The sequence below is a fragment of the Poecilia formosa genome, unplaced genomic scaffold (genome assembly GCF_000485575.1).
Source record: "Poecilia formosa unplaced genomic scaffold, Poecilia_formosa-5.1.2 Scaffold135, whole genome shotgun sequence".
In the NCBI taxonomy this organism is placed as follows: Eukaryota; Metazoa; Chordata; class Actinopteri; order Cyprinodontiformes; family Poeciliidae; genus Poecilia; species Poecilia formosa.
In genome coordinates, this window is record NW_006800074.1 from 804,231 (window position 1) to 820,776 (window position 16,546).

General features: G+C 39.7%; 1 protein-coding gene across 11 annotated transcripts in view; it reads left to right on the forward strand.

The window, feature by feature from the left end:
• tmcc1a (transmembrane and coiled-coil domain family 1a) overlaps positions 1 to 14,505 on the forward strand; it is a 46,628-nt gene extending 32,123 nt beyond the window's left edge. For 9 of the 11 annotated variants that reach the window (XM_007562326.2, XM_007562329.2, XM_007562330.2 and 6 more), the window contains 4 exons: positions 7,118 to 7,375; positions 7,563 to 8,254; positions 10,693 to 10,828; positions 12,386 to 14,505. In XM_007562326.2, the coding sequence (XP_007562388.1) occupies positions 7,118 to 7,375; positions 7,563 to 8,254; positions 10,693 to 10,828; positions 12,386 to 12,700 (1,401 nt within the window). In that variant the 3' untranslated portion in view covers positions 12,701 to 14,505. Of the gene's footprint in view, positions 1 to 924; positions 1,355 to 5,416; positions 6,196 to 7,117; positions 7,376 to 7,562; positions 8,255 to 10,692; positions 10,829 to 12,385 lie in introns of those variants that run through there. The other 2 variants (XM_007562332.2, XM_007562334.2) reach the window with 2 other exon arrangements.
• The last annotated feature ends 2,041 nt before the right edge of the window (positions 14,506 to 16,546 follow it).

Consider the following 16,546-nt stretch of genomic DNA (forward strand, 5'->3'; position numbering starts at 1 on the left):
GTGCAACTTTATTTTGAATCCTTTTGTTGAGTGAATGCATTGAAAGAACCGCCTCTTGTCCCGCAACTCATGGACTTGTGTAAGTTTTCTGTTCTGGGGAAAAGGATTTATTGTTGCCTCACCAGATCCCCTTAAAGGAAACAAAAAGCGGATTTTGTTGTTATTTTAAGCTTTTGTTGGTTGGAACTGAAACCATGAGGGAATGACAAAGATATGTGTGTATATGACCAAAATATATTAACTCATAATTGCCCGTTTTGTGGACCCAAACCTACTTTCTCTAATACATGACTTTTATCTCAACTCAAGTTAAGTTTGAGTTGAATTTGTTAAGTTGAATTTCAGGGACGATAGGAGGGTTAAAGATCAGACAGTCAGTTTTGAAACTATAAAACTATTTACAATAAGTATAAACCTCTACACAGTGCAACTTAAAATTTTGAGTGATAGTACAGGACTGACCAAACAGTGGCTTACAATAGTATTCACACCTCTCTTTTCCACACCAGTGCATTTCACTGGGATAGTACTGGGATGTCAGACCAATGCAAAGTTTTGCATTGCATTGAAAACACACAAAATTTGACCAAGTATTCATTTGTCTTGTTTTTAGTGCAAATATCCAAATACACTTGAAATAAAAATAACATTTAGATATTGGCTGACCAGTACTCCCTAACCATTGTAGTTGAACTTGAGTTATTTTGCCAGTGATTGGGCAAACATATTTTGAATCTCTACATATGCAAAAATAGTAAGAGACATAGTCACAAATGCAGGCAGCTTTAAAGGAGCTGAACACAAATACATGGCTGTCTTTATAGATTTTTCTTAAAAAAAAAAAAAAAAAAGAAAACCATGATTTTTCCTTTCACTTCAGGATTACACCCTATTCTTTTTGTTGGGGTATCGCATAAAATCTCAATAAAACTTGTGGTTGTAATGTGACAAAATGTGGAAATGTTCAGAGGTTGTGAATACTTTCACAAGACACTGTAAATGTAGGAAACTAACCTTATTACGTCCACTGTGTAACCTAACTCCCATCACTGATGGATATTGGACTCTGTAGATAAGAGGGAATTGATAGCCCTGTAACCCGGCCTACAACCACTGAAATAGGGTGGCATGCCACGACAAAGCAATGCTGCAGAGTTTCCATATTGCAGAGAACGCTGTCACTGGAGAGGTGTGGATCAGGTGTGATTTCTCAGAAAGATACCTGATGTTACAACATCTTTGTAGCCCTTCACCAACATGGTACATTAAACCACAGCTTCATTGGAAACGCAGGCTGACATCACATGAAGATCACCACCACTCAGCTGCATTACAAGCCTTAACAACCAGCAAGGTACTGAGCACTTTTTACACACAAACTGTTGTGACTTTAACCAGGCAGAACATAACAAGAAGGGTAATGTCAGAAGATTCAAACTCAAATGTTGATACTCGAAACAATCACAGTTCAGTGCTTGGATTTGAAATCCATGTTTGCTAAATATTGAAATAAAGAATATTATTGCAGCCTGTCATTCTGTAAACAGCAGAATCCATGATTTTTTTTTATTCTTAGACATGTTTTAGGAGGGGTTAATATTAAATTCACATGATGAAGGAGAGAGGCAGATGTTTAGACAGTGTCTCATTTTTCATCAGGACCACTTTACTGTCTCTGACCTCAAACCCTAGTCATGTGAAGATACACCAAAAACATTAAACAGACTTATAAAGGATCAAAACAATGGCTCTAATCTTTGTTCTTTGCAGCTAGAGATAGAAATTTGGCTGTTCAAAATGTTCTGGTCGTATTCATCCATTTATGTGATATGTGTGTCTGGCAACTTTAGTAATGTTTTCTAAATACCTGTTTGAAAGGTGTGTTTTGTAGGTCTGCTTATGTTTAGGTGGACTGTTCCCAGAGCTCTGTTGGATCCAGGATAAGCAGGTTGCCATATCATGGCTCTAACCGGCTTTACTTGGATCAGAGGCTGTTATACAAGTAGAGCCCCCTTGCCACAGAGTTGGGACTTGGGTGAAGTGAGAACAATTTTCTGTAACAGTGCATTCAAAGGAGCTGTAGAGCAGGCTTTATGTTGAGCAGATTAGTATTTTTTTATATACAATGCTGTAAAAATGCCCTGTTCTTTTTATTTATGACTCAAACATGAATGCTTTAGAATAGATCATCAAGCAAACTTAATATCAGACAAAGGAAACTTCAATCATTTTACTTTAGGGAGAGGCCAAACCAACCTTGAACGATCTGAAAAAATAATTTCCTCTTGGCTTAGTAATTGGTGGCAATACCTCCCATTAATCGCCGATGATATAGTAACTGCCAATGAATCTTTTGCATTCCTGTGGAGGAACTGTGGTGTCTCTTTTGAAGCTGTGTGCAGGTTCTTTTGAAAAATTCCACATCAGAGATGTTTTCTGGTATAAAAAAAGACTGTTTATGGTCATATCCCAGAACGTCAATCAGATTTAATTGTAGGCTTTGATTAGGCCACTCCAAAAATTATTTTGTAATTTATCTGCCATTCCAAGGTGGACTTTCTGGTGTGCTTCAGATCATTGTCCTTTTGCACAATCTATGTACATCATACCTTAATCTGGATGATAGACATTTGCCTTCAGGAAATTTTGGTGGAGAAATACAATCGATAGCTCCATCAAGTCATCCAGGACCAGCAAAGCAGCCCTAGGACATCACAGTACCACTACCATGCTTGGCTCTTATGAATAATGTTGTTTTTCTAAAATGCAGTGTTAATTTTACACCAAATGCAGTGGGACGCAAACCTTCAAAAAAGTTCCACTTTTGTCTACTCAGGCCACAAAATATTATCCCGAAAGCCTTTGGTGCAACAGGCCTTCGTGTTTTCTGTCAGCTGTGGTTTTGGGTTGAAACGCTCTCATGGATGTTAGTCTTGTCCCTTCTTTTTCTGCTTGTTGAATCATGAACATTGACCTCAGCTGAGGCAAGTTAGTACCACAGTGGTTTAGATGTTGTCCTGGGTTCTTTTTGACCTCCCTCATGACCTCATCAGCGTGGTTTTGGGTTAGTTTTAGTAAGCCAGAAACTCCTGGGAAGATTTGCCACCATTTCTTGATTTTTTTTTTTTTTTACGTATGAGTGATGGCTCCCACTATGGTTTGATGGAATCCAAAGGCCTTGGAGAAGGATTTGTAACATTTTCCAGGTGGATAGATGTCAATGGTTGTTTCATGGCATGTTTTGTTGCATTTCCACATCTTTAACCTATTTCTGCTGTCAGGCAGGATCTATTTAGGAAATGTCTTAATTTTGCATATCTGGTGGTAAGACTAATCTAAAATAAACTTTTACAAAAACTCTGGTTTGTAAGTTATGTTATGATTATTCTCACTCATTAAAAAAAAAAAAAGTTATGTTGCAATATCAATTATAAAACAATTGATCTTTATATTGCACAGGTTGCTGACCCCTGACAGCGACTCAGTCTGTCCTTTTTCCTAATAAAGACTAATCACAGGAACATTGAGTGCACCCCTCTATTACAAGCCTTCAGCTTCTGTTATTAGGCTACACAGACTCCAGTGATGAAGTCAGTCACTTCTTGCTTCAGTGAGTCTGCATATCAATATGTTTGGCTTAGTTAACCCAAGGGAATTAACTTTATCCTTCGGCTGACAATCTTTAATTACATGCATGATTAGTTGCGGAACTCGGCTATTTACAGATGACTCTGCTCTTTGAAATTTATTACACTTTTCTTCATGTGAGATGCCAGTGAAGACTGTGTACTCTATGCGTGGGAATATGGCTGTGTCATTCATTATTAAAATGTTGGATTATATCCACACTGTGACCAACCATAAAGTATACATCCCCTATTTATAGATCATTGAAACAAGGACTCCGTCTTTGGAAATTACCTGACCTTCCAACTGTCGGCGTTCACTACGTCTCACTGTCGATGTTTTCTTTGATCATTGACGGGGTGTGGTTTAGGTGCCAGTGTGTACAGTTGAATGGGCCTTCTTATCATGGTATCCGTAGCCCCTATCTGTGGTGCATTACAGTGTACTGCAGTTTAGAGTTCTGACACTTGTCCTTTGCCCTTTTTTATCTTCTGTTAGAGGGGATGTATTTGATTAATCAGATAACTGTCAATGGTGAAACTGGAGAAAACTGATCAATGTTCAGATTTACACCTTGCAGGGCCTCTGTGAATGAGGTAAGACCCCCATAAAGTTATTAATACTCTTTTCAACTAGAGCTAAACGGAGACCAGGAGCCACTATGTTGTTTTTTTTTTTTGTTTTTTTTTTTGCTTGCCTGGCAAGCTATTCTAGTTCTGATTCATTTGATTGGATTGTATACCAAGCAGTCAGTAGGCAGGATCAGAAATTAGTCTTTCGCTTCACAGCATGTGTAAGTTAACTCACAATTGTTTTTTTTCTGTATAATGCCACCTTAAAGATTTCAAAAAAAGGGAAAACCCCTTTGCTACAAAACAAAAACACCTGAAACATTTTTTGTTGACCTGCACTTGTTGACCTATGTGGAGGAATGTGCCTAAGGATGGATGTCTGTGTCAGGTTGTGTAAATGGGTGCCAAACTGGTTTTTCTTGCTTCTAGATGGCTTTCTATGGGCAGGTAGAAAGAACAGACTGGGACTTGGTACAATCTTGCTTTGTAGTCCAGTTACACCTATTGCCCCAGTTGGAAAAATACTAGGAACTGGTTTCCCTTTCTTCTTACCAGTTTTTGTAACCCTGTAAAAATTATGCCATCATCTTAACCATGGTGTCTGGACTTTTCTGGTTAAACTACAGCAATTACATGAATTGCACATTTCAAATACATTTAATATAGTAGTAATAGAATACACTAGTTGTACAAGAGGATTTGAAACAAATATTCTATTTAATATATTGGTTAAAATAGGTGATTAATATATAAGCTTATAAAATGTGTCTTAAAAGGGATTTAAAAGACAAAGTTTTTTTTTGTTTGTTTCCAATCTGATCTTCCCACTGATTTTGTTCTAGTGAACAGGTAGTTTGAACTAGAAAGCTTGGTTTCTTACTGTATAACTGAGTCGGTCAGAAGAGTGTAGAGTGCCTCAGAGATGTATATTCAGAGATCTGATCCGATCTGTTCAAACCAACTACAAAAAGTAATCAACAAAACCTCTCTGTTAATATTCTATAAAGTTTTTTTTAAATCCATTGTTATCCTAAATTGTTTATTTTTTGTTACTACAACAAAGTTTTATACAACTCTTTATTATTATGCACATACTTCCCAAACCTCATAAGATATGTTCCTTGCTGTCAAATTCGTGTTACATGGCACTAAGGCAAAGTAAATTTTCTTTTGGTATTAATAAAGGATCTAACCATCCACCTGTTGTGCTTGTGCACATTTTCCAACCATTCATTTTCTTTTCACTCAACTTTTCAAGTTTCTTTAGCAATGACCTTTTGTGGCTTACCCTCATTTTGAAATGTGTAAGTGACTGTATGCTGGACAGCTGTTGAGTCAGCAGACTTCTTCCTGAGTTTGTGCATTTCTACATTAAAAAATCTATTTTATGTAATTGGCTGTGTAATATGCTGGCTTTTTCATAACACTGCAGTTGTTTAAATGGACGTGTAAAAGTTGCATGGCTCCATTTATAAAGCTTATGGTGCATTCTGTTGCTCACCATTGTCAAAGTGTTTGTAGTGGCGATAATTTGAACAGTTTCATTAAGCATTAAAAGTTGCTCAGAATTGGATTGGATTCTTTGAGCCTTAATTATAAAGCGTTGCTTTTTATTTCCTCATGTCTGCTGTCGTAGTTATCTTGAGTCGGTGAAAAACAATCCCTACCTGATCTATTTGCGCTCTCTGAAGATGACGGGCTGCTGCGCGTGCCCTACAGCTGAAGGGGATGATGTCATCCCTGCGCTCTGAGAGGGAGGGAGAAGTGGGCGGGGCTTCCGCTAACTGAGTTTCAGGTGTGATTTAAACTTTTCACAACAAGCCGCGCGGGTAGAAGCGAACGGAGCGTTAAGTGAAACTTAGCGACAGAGCGAACCGTCTGGGAGTTTTATTCACTGAAACTTAAACGAATCTACACTAATGAAAACACAGAGCTGGTTGCTACTGGGAGGAAAAAAATGTACTGGGAACAACTTCTCCGTTGGAGGAATGGAAAGGTGAGCTGTTCAAGTTCACAGGAGAGATGGTGGTTTCGAGTGTAATAACGTGTATACACTTAAAAAAAAGAAAAGCTTAAATTGCTTTACATTTAATCATAATATATTGTTTTCCTGAGTGCATTGTTGGCTGCGACTTGGCTAGTCATTCAGATCAAATTGCATGTGAGGCAATAGTATCATGCTTCTGAGCTCCTGGTGGACAGTTATTTTCATCAGTCAGAGCAGTTCTGACTTTTGCTTGAGGTGTTTCAGGAAATGAATCACATCCTCTGCCTGTGACTGCAGGTGATAGACTCCTTATTATCTCAGGTAGACTTCATGTAGATGAAACTCAATTTAGATGGTGACTGATTTCTCTACGAATACTTGTAGGGCACCAGACAAAATTAGGTCACAGTCTGGAAAGTAATCCACAAAAACTGTATAAAGCCAAGATACCTGTTATACAAATAAAACCACCCTTTATTTGGTAAAGGAAATTAAAAAAAAATTAAAGAAGACATTAAGAGCCTGTTTTCTATTTTTGTGAAAATAACATATTTATTTATTTACAAGACTTTACCAATATGCAACATGTACAAAACAATAAGTACACCAGTGGGTGGGAACCTCAGATTTGTGTGAAGATGTGTTATTTCTTCCAGTTTCTTTTCTTCATATATTGATAATTGGGAAGTTAATAACTGGCATCTTCCTCTTCAGACAAACTGACCATAAGTTGCCTTTTCAGCTGTCTCACTTTCCGCTTTCCAAACTACAGGCCCCCAAAAAAGCAGAAACCTAATTTTTTTAACATGTCAGCAAATTAAAAACAAAAAAAAAAAAACAAGAAACCAACAATATGCAACTTTTCCAGTTACTCAAGCGCCTTACATCATGCCTCTTTACCCACTCTAAACTTCCTCTCTGTTTGCTGCAGATTGACCGGCTGGAGGTGAGCGGGTTGGGCCAGACACCCCTCGCTGTTTCATATGGAGCAGACGGCTCTTTCCCTTCGGGTGACGATGCCACACCTGACCCTCAGCGCACAAAACAGGCTATCGCTCAGCTGCAACAGAAGATCATCAAGCTCACAGAGCAGATTAAGATCGAGCAGACGGCAAGGGACGATAATGTCGCAGAATACCTCAAACTAGCCAACAATGCTGACAAACAGCAAAGCACACGTATCAAACAGGTATTGTACCAAAAGTTTGTGATTATTTAGTTTCAAATTTGATCAGGTGCACAATCACTTCATCAAAATAAATTCTGTTGAATCAATCTGTGCACACCTTTAAGCTGGAAAGAAGGTTGCACATTGCATTTAATAATAAGTAAAATGTGTCATTCTTTGTGATTTAACACATTCTGTTAACTGGCAGGTGTTTGAGAAAAAGAACCAGAAGTCAGCGCAGACCATCCAGCAGCTGCAGAGGAAGCTTGAGCACTACCACCGGAAGCTAAGGGAAGTGGAGCACAATGGGATCCCTCGCCAACCCAAGGATGTTCTTCGGGACATGCAGCAGGGCCTCAAGGACGTCGGTGCCAAAGTCAGTGGATTTAGCGAGGGCGTGGTAGACAGCGTGAAGGGAGGCCTATCCAGCTTCTCCCAAGCCACCCACTCTGCTGCAGGCGCAGTCGTCTCCAAGCCACGGGAGATCGCCTCGCTCATTCGCAACAAATTTGGTAGTGCCGACAACATCCCCAACCTCAAAGACTCGTTAGACGACCCCTCGGTGGAAGAAGGGGTAACGGGTGGGGGCGGAAGATCCCTGACCAATACTGGACACCATCTCCAGCTGAGCCCCAAATACATAAGTGACGACGACTGCTCTAGTGCTACGTCGGGTTCAGCCGGGGCAAACAGCACCACTGGGGCTCCTGGGGGCCCTCCAAGCTCTAAGGGGAACACACTGGAGAGAAGCCAGGGCTCCAGCTTAGACATGCTGCTACAGGAGATGCAGGACTTGAGGGACGGTCAGACGAGGCTTGAGGAGAGCCTGGACAGTTTGAAGAGCAACTATCAGAGAGACTACACAGTCGTTATGCAAGCTCTGCAGGAGGAACGCTTCAGGTAACTCAGAGAACGTTCAAGAATGTGTCACACATTCCGGAGAGGTTTACGTGATCACAATCAATGGTTGGGAAGAAATTAGCTAGAATTAACTGGCAGGTAACTGGGAAGCACCTGCTAATTTTAGAAACTTTTTTTTTTAAATTCACATGCGGGTGATGTCATCTCTGTGGGTAATTGCATTTCTATGAAAAGTTTCTATTACAAGAGAAAAACTTTGTTTTTCTTGCAGTTAGTCACTTACTACTTCTAAAGAAATGCACCTTTTATGCTAAAAAATAAGACCTTTTGTAAGACAAATTTTACAGATTATACTATAATATAATTTTTACTGTAGTTAGCAGTTGTCATCTAATCTGTAATAAGGTGACAAATGCATCCACCCCCTTGTGTCTTCTCATTATTCACGCCCTCGTGTTTCTATCAGCTCTTTTCCCAGGCCTGCATTCAGACTCTGGGCTTAAGACACACATTCACATTCCTCTAGAATGTTCCAACATGAGGGCACAAACACTGAGGTCAGATAAAGAAATATTGGACATATTTCTTCCTAAAATGTCCCGGCCCAGAGCAGTCTGTTTTTTTCCAATAAGGCTAAAATCATTTCCACCATGAAGGACTGACCACTAGGTTTTTTTCTGGCCTGTCTGCAGGGAAATACCCGTCCATAAACCACCAGAGATAATATAAGTCTTCAGCAACTAATTCCAACATTATTATATCCAGTAAAATGCCACCAACTCAGTAACTCGGTAAACTCAGTGCTTTGGCCTCATTCACAGCCAAAGCAATGAATGAGGAATCATGAATTTCATGAGAATAACCAGACATTAATTTAACATTTTCAGATCTAAGCTAACAAATACTTTTTGAAATAAAAGACTCAGTCCAGTATATGTTGAATTATTAAAAGATTACTTTTCAACTTTTGGGCCTTTTCCAGCTATTAACAAATGATTTATTTGAAATTTCTAAATAAAGCTAACAGATAATCATCAAAGAAAGAAACTCAACCTTTTTAAGTTGGATGATTATTGGAGTAAATATGAAATGAGTAGATTTGGCATTTCAATAAATACTCTTCACAATAAAAATGTCTATATTTCATAGTTCCAATTATTTCAAATGTACATTATGCATTTAAATAAAAGATGTAGCACAGTAACCAAGAAAGAATTTACTTTTCAAATTAAAGCCTACAGATACTCCTTAAAATAAAAGCCTACATCTTCCATGGGTTTGATTACTGTGATGGGCTCCACATCACTCACAAACCTAAGCCAGGCATTAAAACATGTTTATGATGAATTTTCTAAACAAAGCTCAAAGAAACCCTTCACTGAGCATTGATGAAGAGGGGAAAACCATTAAGTTGTTTAGATTATTAAAGGTTCTACTGTCAACCACCTGACTTAAATGAACAAGAGATTAAGAAGCCTCTTCAGCACTTGGTGACACGTGGAGGAGGTAATTTAAATCAGGTGTGCTGGAGCAGAGCCGCGTCTGAAACATGCAAGACAACGAACCCTGGGGACCAAGATGGAGAACCACTGAACTTGATGAACAAAAAATTGTTGGGAAAACACAAAACACAGTTCAAAAGTGCAGCTCTAGGTTAGATATTGGTAATGGATTTAAAGCAGGCATGAAAAAGTGGTTTTTATTGGCCTTTCAAAATAAAGGTCAAAACAAAATAAATTTATGCTTGGGCCTCAGCAAAACATTTGAGAAAATTTTTATTTCAATTTATATTATGCTGGGTTTAATGTCCCATCTAAATTTTTTGAGAGTTTTCTCTCTTTTTTATTGTTGTTCAGTCTGAAGCCTGACAGCATTTCAACTCACTGGAAACAAAGAAATAAAAGCAACAGAAACCAAAATGAAATGTACAGTCTTAACATGGTTAAACTTTTTCTTTAAGGAGCACTAACGTGAAGACATTTTAAATGGAAGCCTTTGTAGAATTTACCTATGCCAAGCAATTTTTCAGGACAGGGTGGCTTCTAAAAGTTGAAATGTCCCAACAATTTATTTATTTAAAAAAAGGAAATGTAGTTGTAGGGTGTTGAAACTCCAGAGATTTTTGTCTACCATTATTTCTGAAAAGAAACAATCATTTGAATGTCAGTCCGTTTGTCTGAGCCCCAAATAAACAGGAGCTTAGATCCCCCTCCTCCCACTGGGTTCATGCCATTGGCCAGTCTCATTCTGGTAACTCTCCCTGTGGTTGGCCAGTTGAATGAGGAGATGAGTAAGCGCATCCTAATCTTATCAGGAGAAGTCATCAGTTCAGTCAGGTGCCATGTGGTCAAATGCCCCCTGGCCTGTTTCTGCTAATGCTTGCATGTGTGTGGGTTTTTTTTTTTTCCCCCTTCTTCTTGGTTTAAGCTAATTATGGCTCAGGAGCTCACGTGTGTTTACTTTACATGTGTCTTTAGGTGTGAGCGTTTGGAGGAGCAGCTGAACGACCTGACAGAACTTCATCAGAACGAGATCCTCAACCTCAAACAGGAGCTGGCCAGCATGGAGGAGAAGATCGCCTATCAGTCCTACGAGAGAGCCCGAGACATCCAGGTGTGCCCATCGAACCTATGTCCACAACAACTTCACTGACGATAAAAGAAAACACGTGCTTATTTTACAACATAGTATGTAGATGGATTAAGATATTCTTAAGTTGCTGGGTAATAAAGCTAAGTGATGATGGGTCTCACTTCTGACTGGAGCTGAAATATTTTTCAGTAAAAATAACTAATTCATTAAATAAATTATTCTCTGTGTGTCTGAAGATTCTCTTCCATATTCTTATCTCGCCCCACAAACCTATCAAGTGTTTTTATAGGTCAAAAATGATAGCTGACTATTCACAATGTGCTGGCTTTTTAGTAATTACCGTTTCCTTTTAAACTGTTTATTTATTTATTTGGAGCTACATCTGCCCCATGTTGTACGTACTTTACTACAACATGTTGTACATGTGTGACTTCCAGTTTTAAGCAGTGGTAAGGTATTACAGGCTGGTCAGACGCGTGTTAAACAGAGGTGGGCACACACGCTGCAACAGTCAGTGGCTTTATCTCACCTTGCATATTGACACTGTAAACACTGTCGATACAAAGATCTGTCCAAAGAATCCTGTTGGTCCAAAACAAACACATTTCCTTGTAGTAGTCTCATGTTACTCTATGCTTCCCTGCTGGCATTAAGGGCTTGAGTTTTAGGTAAATGTCTCCTCATAACCCACAGCTGAAGCTGTTTCTGGCTGCTCTTCCTTACTCGGACAGCAGAGAGTGCTAGAAACCTGTGAGTGATACACTCCCATCCCTGAGATCAACACTTTGGGCCCCCGTTGTTCAATGTGATGTGGATTTTCGGTCAGCTGTTGAACTGTTAAGGCTCTAGATTATTTAAAAAGATTAATAAATAATTGAAACCAAAACAGAGAGACACCAGCCAATCATGAAGTTACAGAAGGATAATGACGAAAGCTGCGAAGCTTAAAGTTCATTACCAAGAGGAAGCAATCGTCCTTAGGTGTTATTCCCACTGAAATCTATAAAATAATTGAATAATTATAAAAAAATATATATAAATAAGATTAAAAAAATCTTAAATAAGAAAACTTCAACTAGTCTGCAAAAAAACTAGTACAAATAAGAAGTAAAATATCCAACAAGGTTGAAGTGGGAATAAGAGGTTTGCTCAAACTAGGTTATCTGCAATGTCTACCAGTTAAAAAGACATTATATTTGTAGACATTATATATCTTTAAAGACGTTCAAGGTGGTGTTTGATTACCAGACATTTTTCTCTGACAACCCAGGTTTTGGAAGCTCACTAATACTTGTTTGAAATGCAGATCTGACTATTATTATCTTATTTTCTCAATGAATGAGATTTAGTCCAGGGACATGAAGCTGCACTGAAGATCTCAGTCTTGCCGTTGATGACGCTAAAGTTTGCATTGTTCTTCTTTCATTTAGTATGTTTTTAAACATAAAACACCGTAAATACTTGTGTGTAGCGTAGTGCGGACCCAGCGGGTTGTACGTTTACGTCGAGCTTCAGTTTTTATTTACAAAAATGGTTTCTTGGCTGACCTTTTTCCCTTCTGGGTGTCATTTTCCACAGGAGGCCCTGGAAGCGTGTCAGACCAGGATCTCTAAGATGGAGCTCCAGCAGCAGCAACAGCAGGTCGTCCAGTTGGAGGGGCTGGAAAATGCCACGGCCAGGACCCTCCTGGGAAAACTTATCAATGTCCTGCTGGCCCTTATGGCCGTCCTTCTGGTTTTTGTCTCAACTGTGGCCAACTGCGTGGTCCCGCTGATGAGGACGCGCTCACGCTCCGTCTCCACCATCATCATTGTTCTCCTGCTGGCCTTCCTGTGGCGAAACTGGGACGCTCTGTCGGGGTACACGCATCGTGCTCTGCAGCCCCCAGGATGACCATATTGGCGCTTTGCTTTTGGATGATTATACTGTCGCTGCAGTCACGCAGGAGACTCAGAGAATGTGATTAGGTTGGGGTGGCTGCTTGGCCGTGCACTCTGAGCACATTTGGACACAACCTGGAACCTAGATGGAGAGGAAGAGTTAGTGAACAGCTGAGGACACTCAAACTGTGGAAGGAGAAGACTGTTTACAGTTCTAAAACGAAACGATATGGTGTTATCCCTCGCAGGATCCAACACTCTACTGTTTTGTCTTTGGAGTTTAATTGATTATAATGTTATTTCTAATAATATTTAATTTCCATTGTTATTTTATTCAGTACCATGTAGCATTATGACCTTCTCCTTTTACACAGAGGAGGATTTAGTCAGGAAACTGGGCTGGCGCCTCAGCCTAAAGGTCCAGTCTAATTTTAGAGTCATGTGGGAATGTGGTTGATTGCTTTTAGGAGAAGAAGAGAACTCTTACCTTTCTGTGATTGGTAGATTTGAACCGTGGCTATGAACTTTATTGGGAGTTGGTCCATTTTTGCTGTGATGAACTGGTTCAGAAGGACTGAATATGGCTGTTGTGTCATGGTAACTTAAGATGATGTTGTGTTTTCTTAGCATTTCTGATAGCTAAGATCACCTGCTTTGATTTAGCTCCCTTTCTAAGTGGAAAAAACTTGATTAATGAAGGTTATGAACGACAGATGAAGACTCAAGAAGACATGCTGCTTCCCGTTTAAAAAGAAAACAACCCATAAACAGAGAACATCTGTTAATTCTTAAGCATCTGCCATACGCGTAACACGGAAACAAAGCCGCTTGTTGTCATTAAGAAAATTACATGCAAACCAGTTCTGCTGCTAAAAGCAATGACGGAGCGCTGTTGTCCATCTAAAATCAATTTGCCAGGATAATTGCCTCCCACCTGCCATGTTTGATATGATCAGTTTAGGGAAAAGAGACCGCTGGTGCTCATCCAGCCCCGTCTCGGCAGGATCAGCAATGATGCTGCCCAATATCGACGGTGCAAGTCATCTCCACTGCCATGCAAATGCACACTGTCCGTCTTTAACACTGTACTAAAACATTCTCCCTGCGTATGAACAGTTTTTTTTTTTTTTTGTCTTTTTTTCTAGCACTAACTCTGTATTTAACACCCAGTGCCAAACTTGAGTTGAAACCGGGTTGACTGGCACAACTAAGACGATGCTCTGCACTTTTCACATATGGCATGAATGTACGCTGCAGGGTCGTCAGGGACGCAGCTCGTAGTTCTCATCAAGTCAGAGGCTCTACGTGATTTAGAGACCCCCCCCCTCCCACCCCACCATCACCACTACACCACCTCCTGGATTTTCAGTGGCAGATTTATTAGCTTGATCATCAAAACTGTCCAGCCTCTACTTTAGCACTGCTTGTGACGGCACGTGTCAGGCTGAAGTTTAACAAATCTTTGATAGACTCTTAAAAAGGTTTCACTCTCTAAAGGAAAAGTTGACTCGGGTCAGGATCACCCTCATCGCGGTTTTGACGAGAAAACCAACAAAGAAGAACTCGGAAGGTTTTGTGTCAAAATCATTGTAATCTCGGATTCCCTCAAGATAAACAGATTTTAAAAATGTATAATGTATTTATTCATCTGTTTTATTTTGGGATGAGGAGAAGAGCATTTGAGTTGAGTGAGCTGACCATTAACCTTGCATGACTTTTTCAGTAACACCTATAATGTAGGGTTGTGTGCTAAACCACTTCAGTGCCTTCTGATGTCCTTTTCTAAGTGTGGAATAAATAAAGTGCATTCCCAACTAAGCTTTTTTTTTTTTTTCCTAACCATTATTACATTTTTTGTCTGCAAGGCATAGAGTACAGCCAGGTACAATGTGACACAACATTTTTATTTCGAAACATTCTAAAATGCCAGAGAGAGGTTTAGATGATGTCCTGGCACGTTTCTTCACTCATCCTTCCAAAACCGGATTTTATCACCACCAAATTTCAATATTGATATTGTGTTTTGGGGATGCAGTGCCATTCGCATTGTAAAGGTGTAAAGGCAATGACATCGGGCCAGACAATGTTGTCCAAATGTTTAGCACCAAACTTGAAAGGGGCTTTATCTTCAGAAGTGGAAATCCTTCTGAAGAGAGCATTGAAAATTATTTAGGTAGAGAATACCCAGAAATTGTACTCAAGTAAGAGCAGCACTACTTCAGCATATTTTTACTTGAGTAAAAGTAAGAAGTATTCCATAATATGCTGCCTGAGTACCGAGGCTCAGGCAGTGACTGTTATGATTTATTATCATAAATCTGGTAATATGGTAATCATCATATTACCAGATTTTATAATGATGTCATTAGACAGAAAAAGATATGTAAAATAATTAGCAAATTCTGGTAGTTTAAAACAGAAATAATACAAAAGCATAATTACAGAGTTAAAAAGCCTATGGAGCCCCAAAAGGGGCATTGAAGGAAAAAAATTAACTTTCTGGTGAGCACCAGAAAGTTATTTTTTTTTTCCTTCAATTTTCCTTCAGAGTCTCCATACAAGATAAATTTAAGTAGAAGAAAATACTTTTCAAAATCAAATTAAGACACACATCTGTACTGGACATGATAGTCACTCAAAGCCTATTGGAGATCTATGTGATGAACTAAGGATGAAGCCATCGAATTTGGAGAAGCTTAAAGGATTTACCAGGTTTTTCATGTGACAAGTGACTGCAGGTTTAATCCAGCCAAACCTCTAACCCTCTTGAACATGTCACTTGACATTTGTTTCGTATCAACTACAATAACACGATGAGCCACATCTGGTCATTTGTTCTCAGAGTTTTGTACTTTTACAGATTTTACATTCCAGCCACTAGATGGTGTTCTTTCATCAGGCATTTCACTAATATATCAGCAGCTCATGAACGCGTATATATAGTGTGCTTCCAGAGAGATGGAGTCCAAACATAAATAGCTGTTGCTCCTTATCAAGAAGGAAACAGGTTAGGTGCTAAATGGGTCACCACTGGGAGTGTTCTAATGATAAATGCGCGAACTCCTTGTTTTACTCCCGTTGCATTTTAACGGCCGGCTGAGGGTATTTGACGCTGACCCGTCTGACCCAACCTTGGCTGCATTCCTCCTAAAATACACACCACCGTTCACCTGCATCTTACTCATTGTGTCGCGCAGTTTAAAGGTAATGATGTTGCACTTTATCACTTTCCTCCCCTTCCACGCAGCCAGATTTGATGCGCCTGGCTGTGCGCCAAGGAAAACACGCGCGGTGCACTTATCTGTCCAGCTGAAAGCTGCAAGTATAGTGACCGGGGGGAGGGAGGAGAGAGGAGAGAGTGAGTTTTGTCCCCCAGAGGAGTCCACGTTAAATTGGCACAGGGCGATTCCACACGATTTAGCATCAACTTTAATTATTGCGTGTATTCAGAGATAACACTTCTCTGGCTCGCCTGCGAGCTGATTTATGCAGCGTCTGACTCGCTGGTTCCACAACCAAGTATTCTATTTAGGGATGTGAGCATATGCTCACTTTATCCAGATTTCAAAAATGCAAACCATATTCACATTTTTTTAAATATTTCTTTGGAGTCGGGGGCGCATGTGTTTGGACTTGAAATATTTATGACTTGAAAGAAATCCGCAGTAGATGTCAGAGCCCGGAAAGGTGCGCTTTACGCGTCCATCTGGTTGCACTTTCACGGTTCTTACCGCGCCTTCTGTGCCCAAAACGGAACCCTTCGGATCTGCAGAACTAATCTGAGAGTCGGGCGATTTGGAGAGCACAGAAGGTGGGACGGTGACCCGTCATTAACCTCGAGATGAGCGGAACCACAATA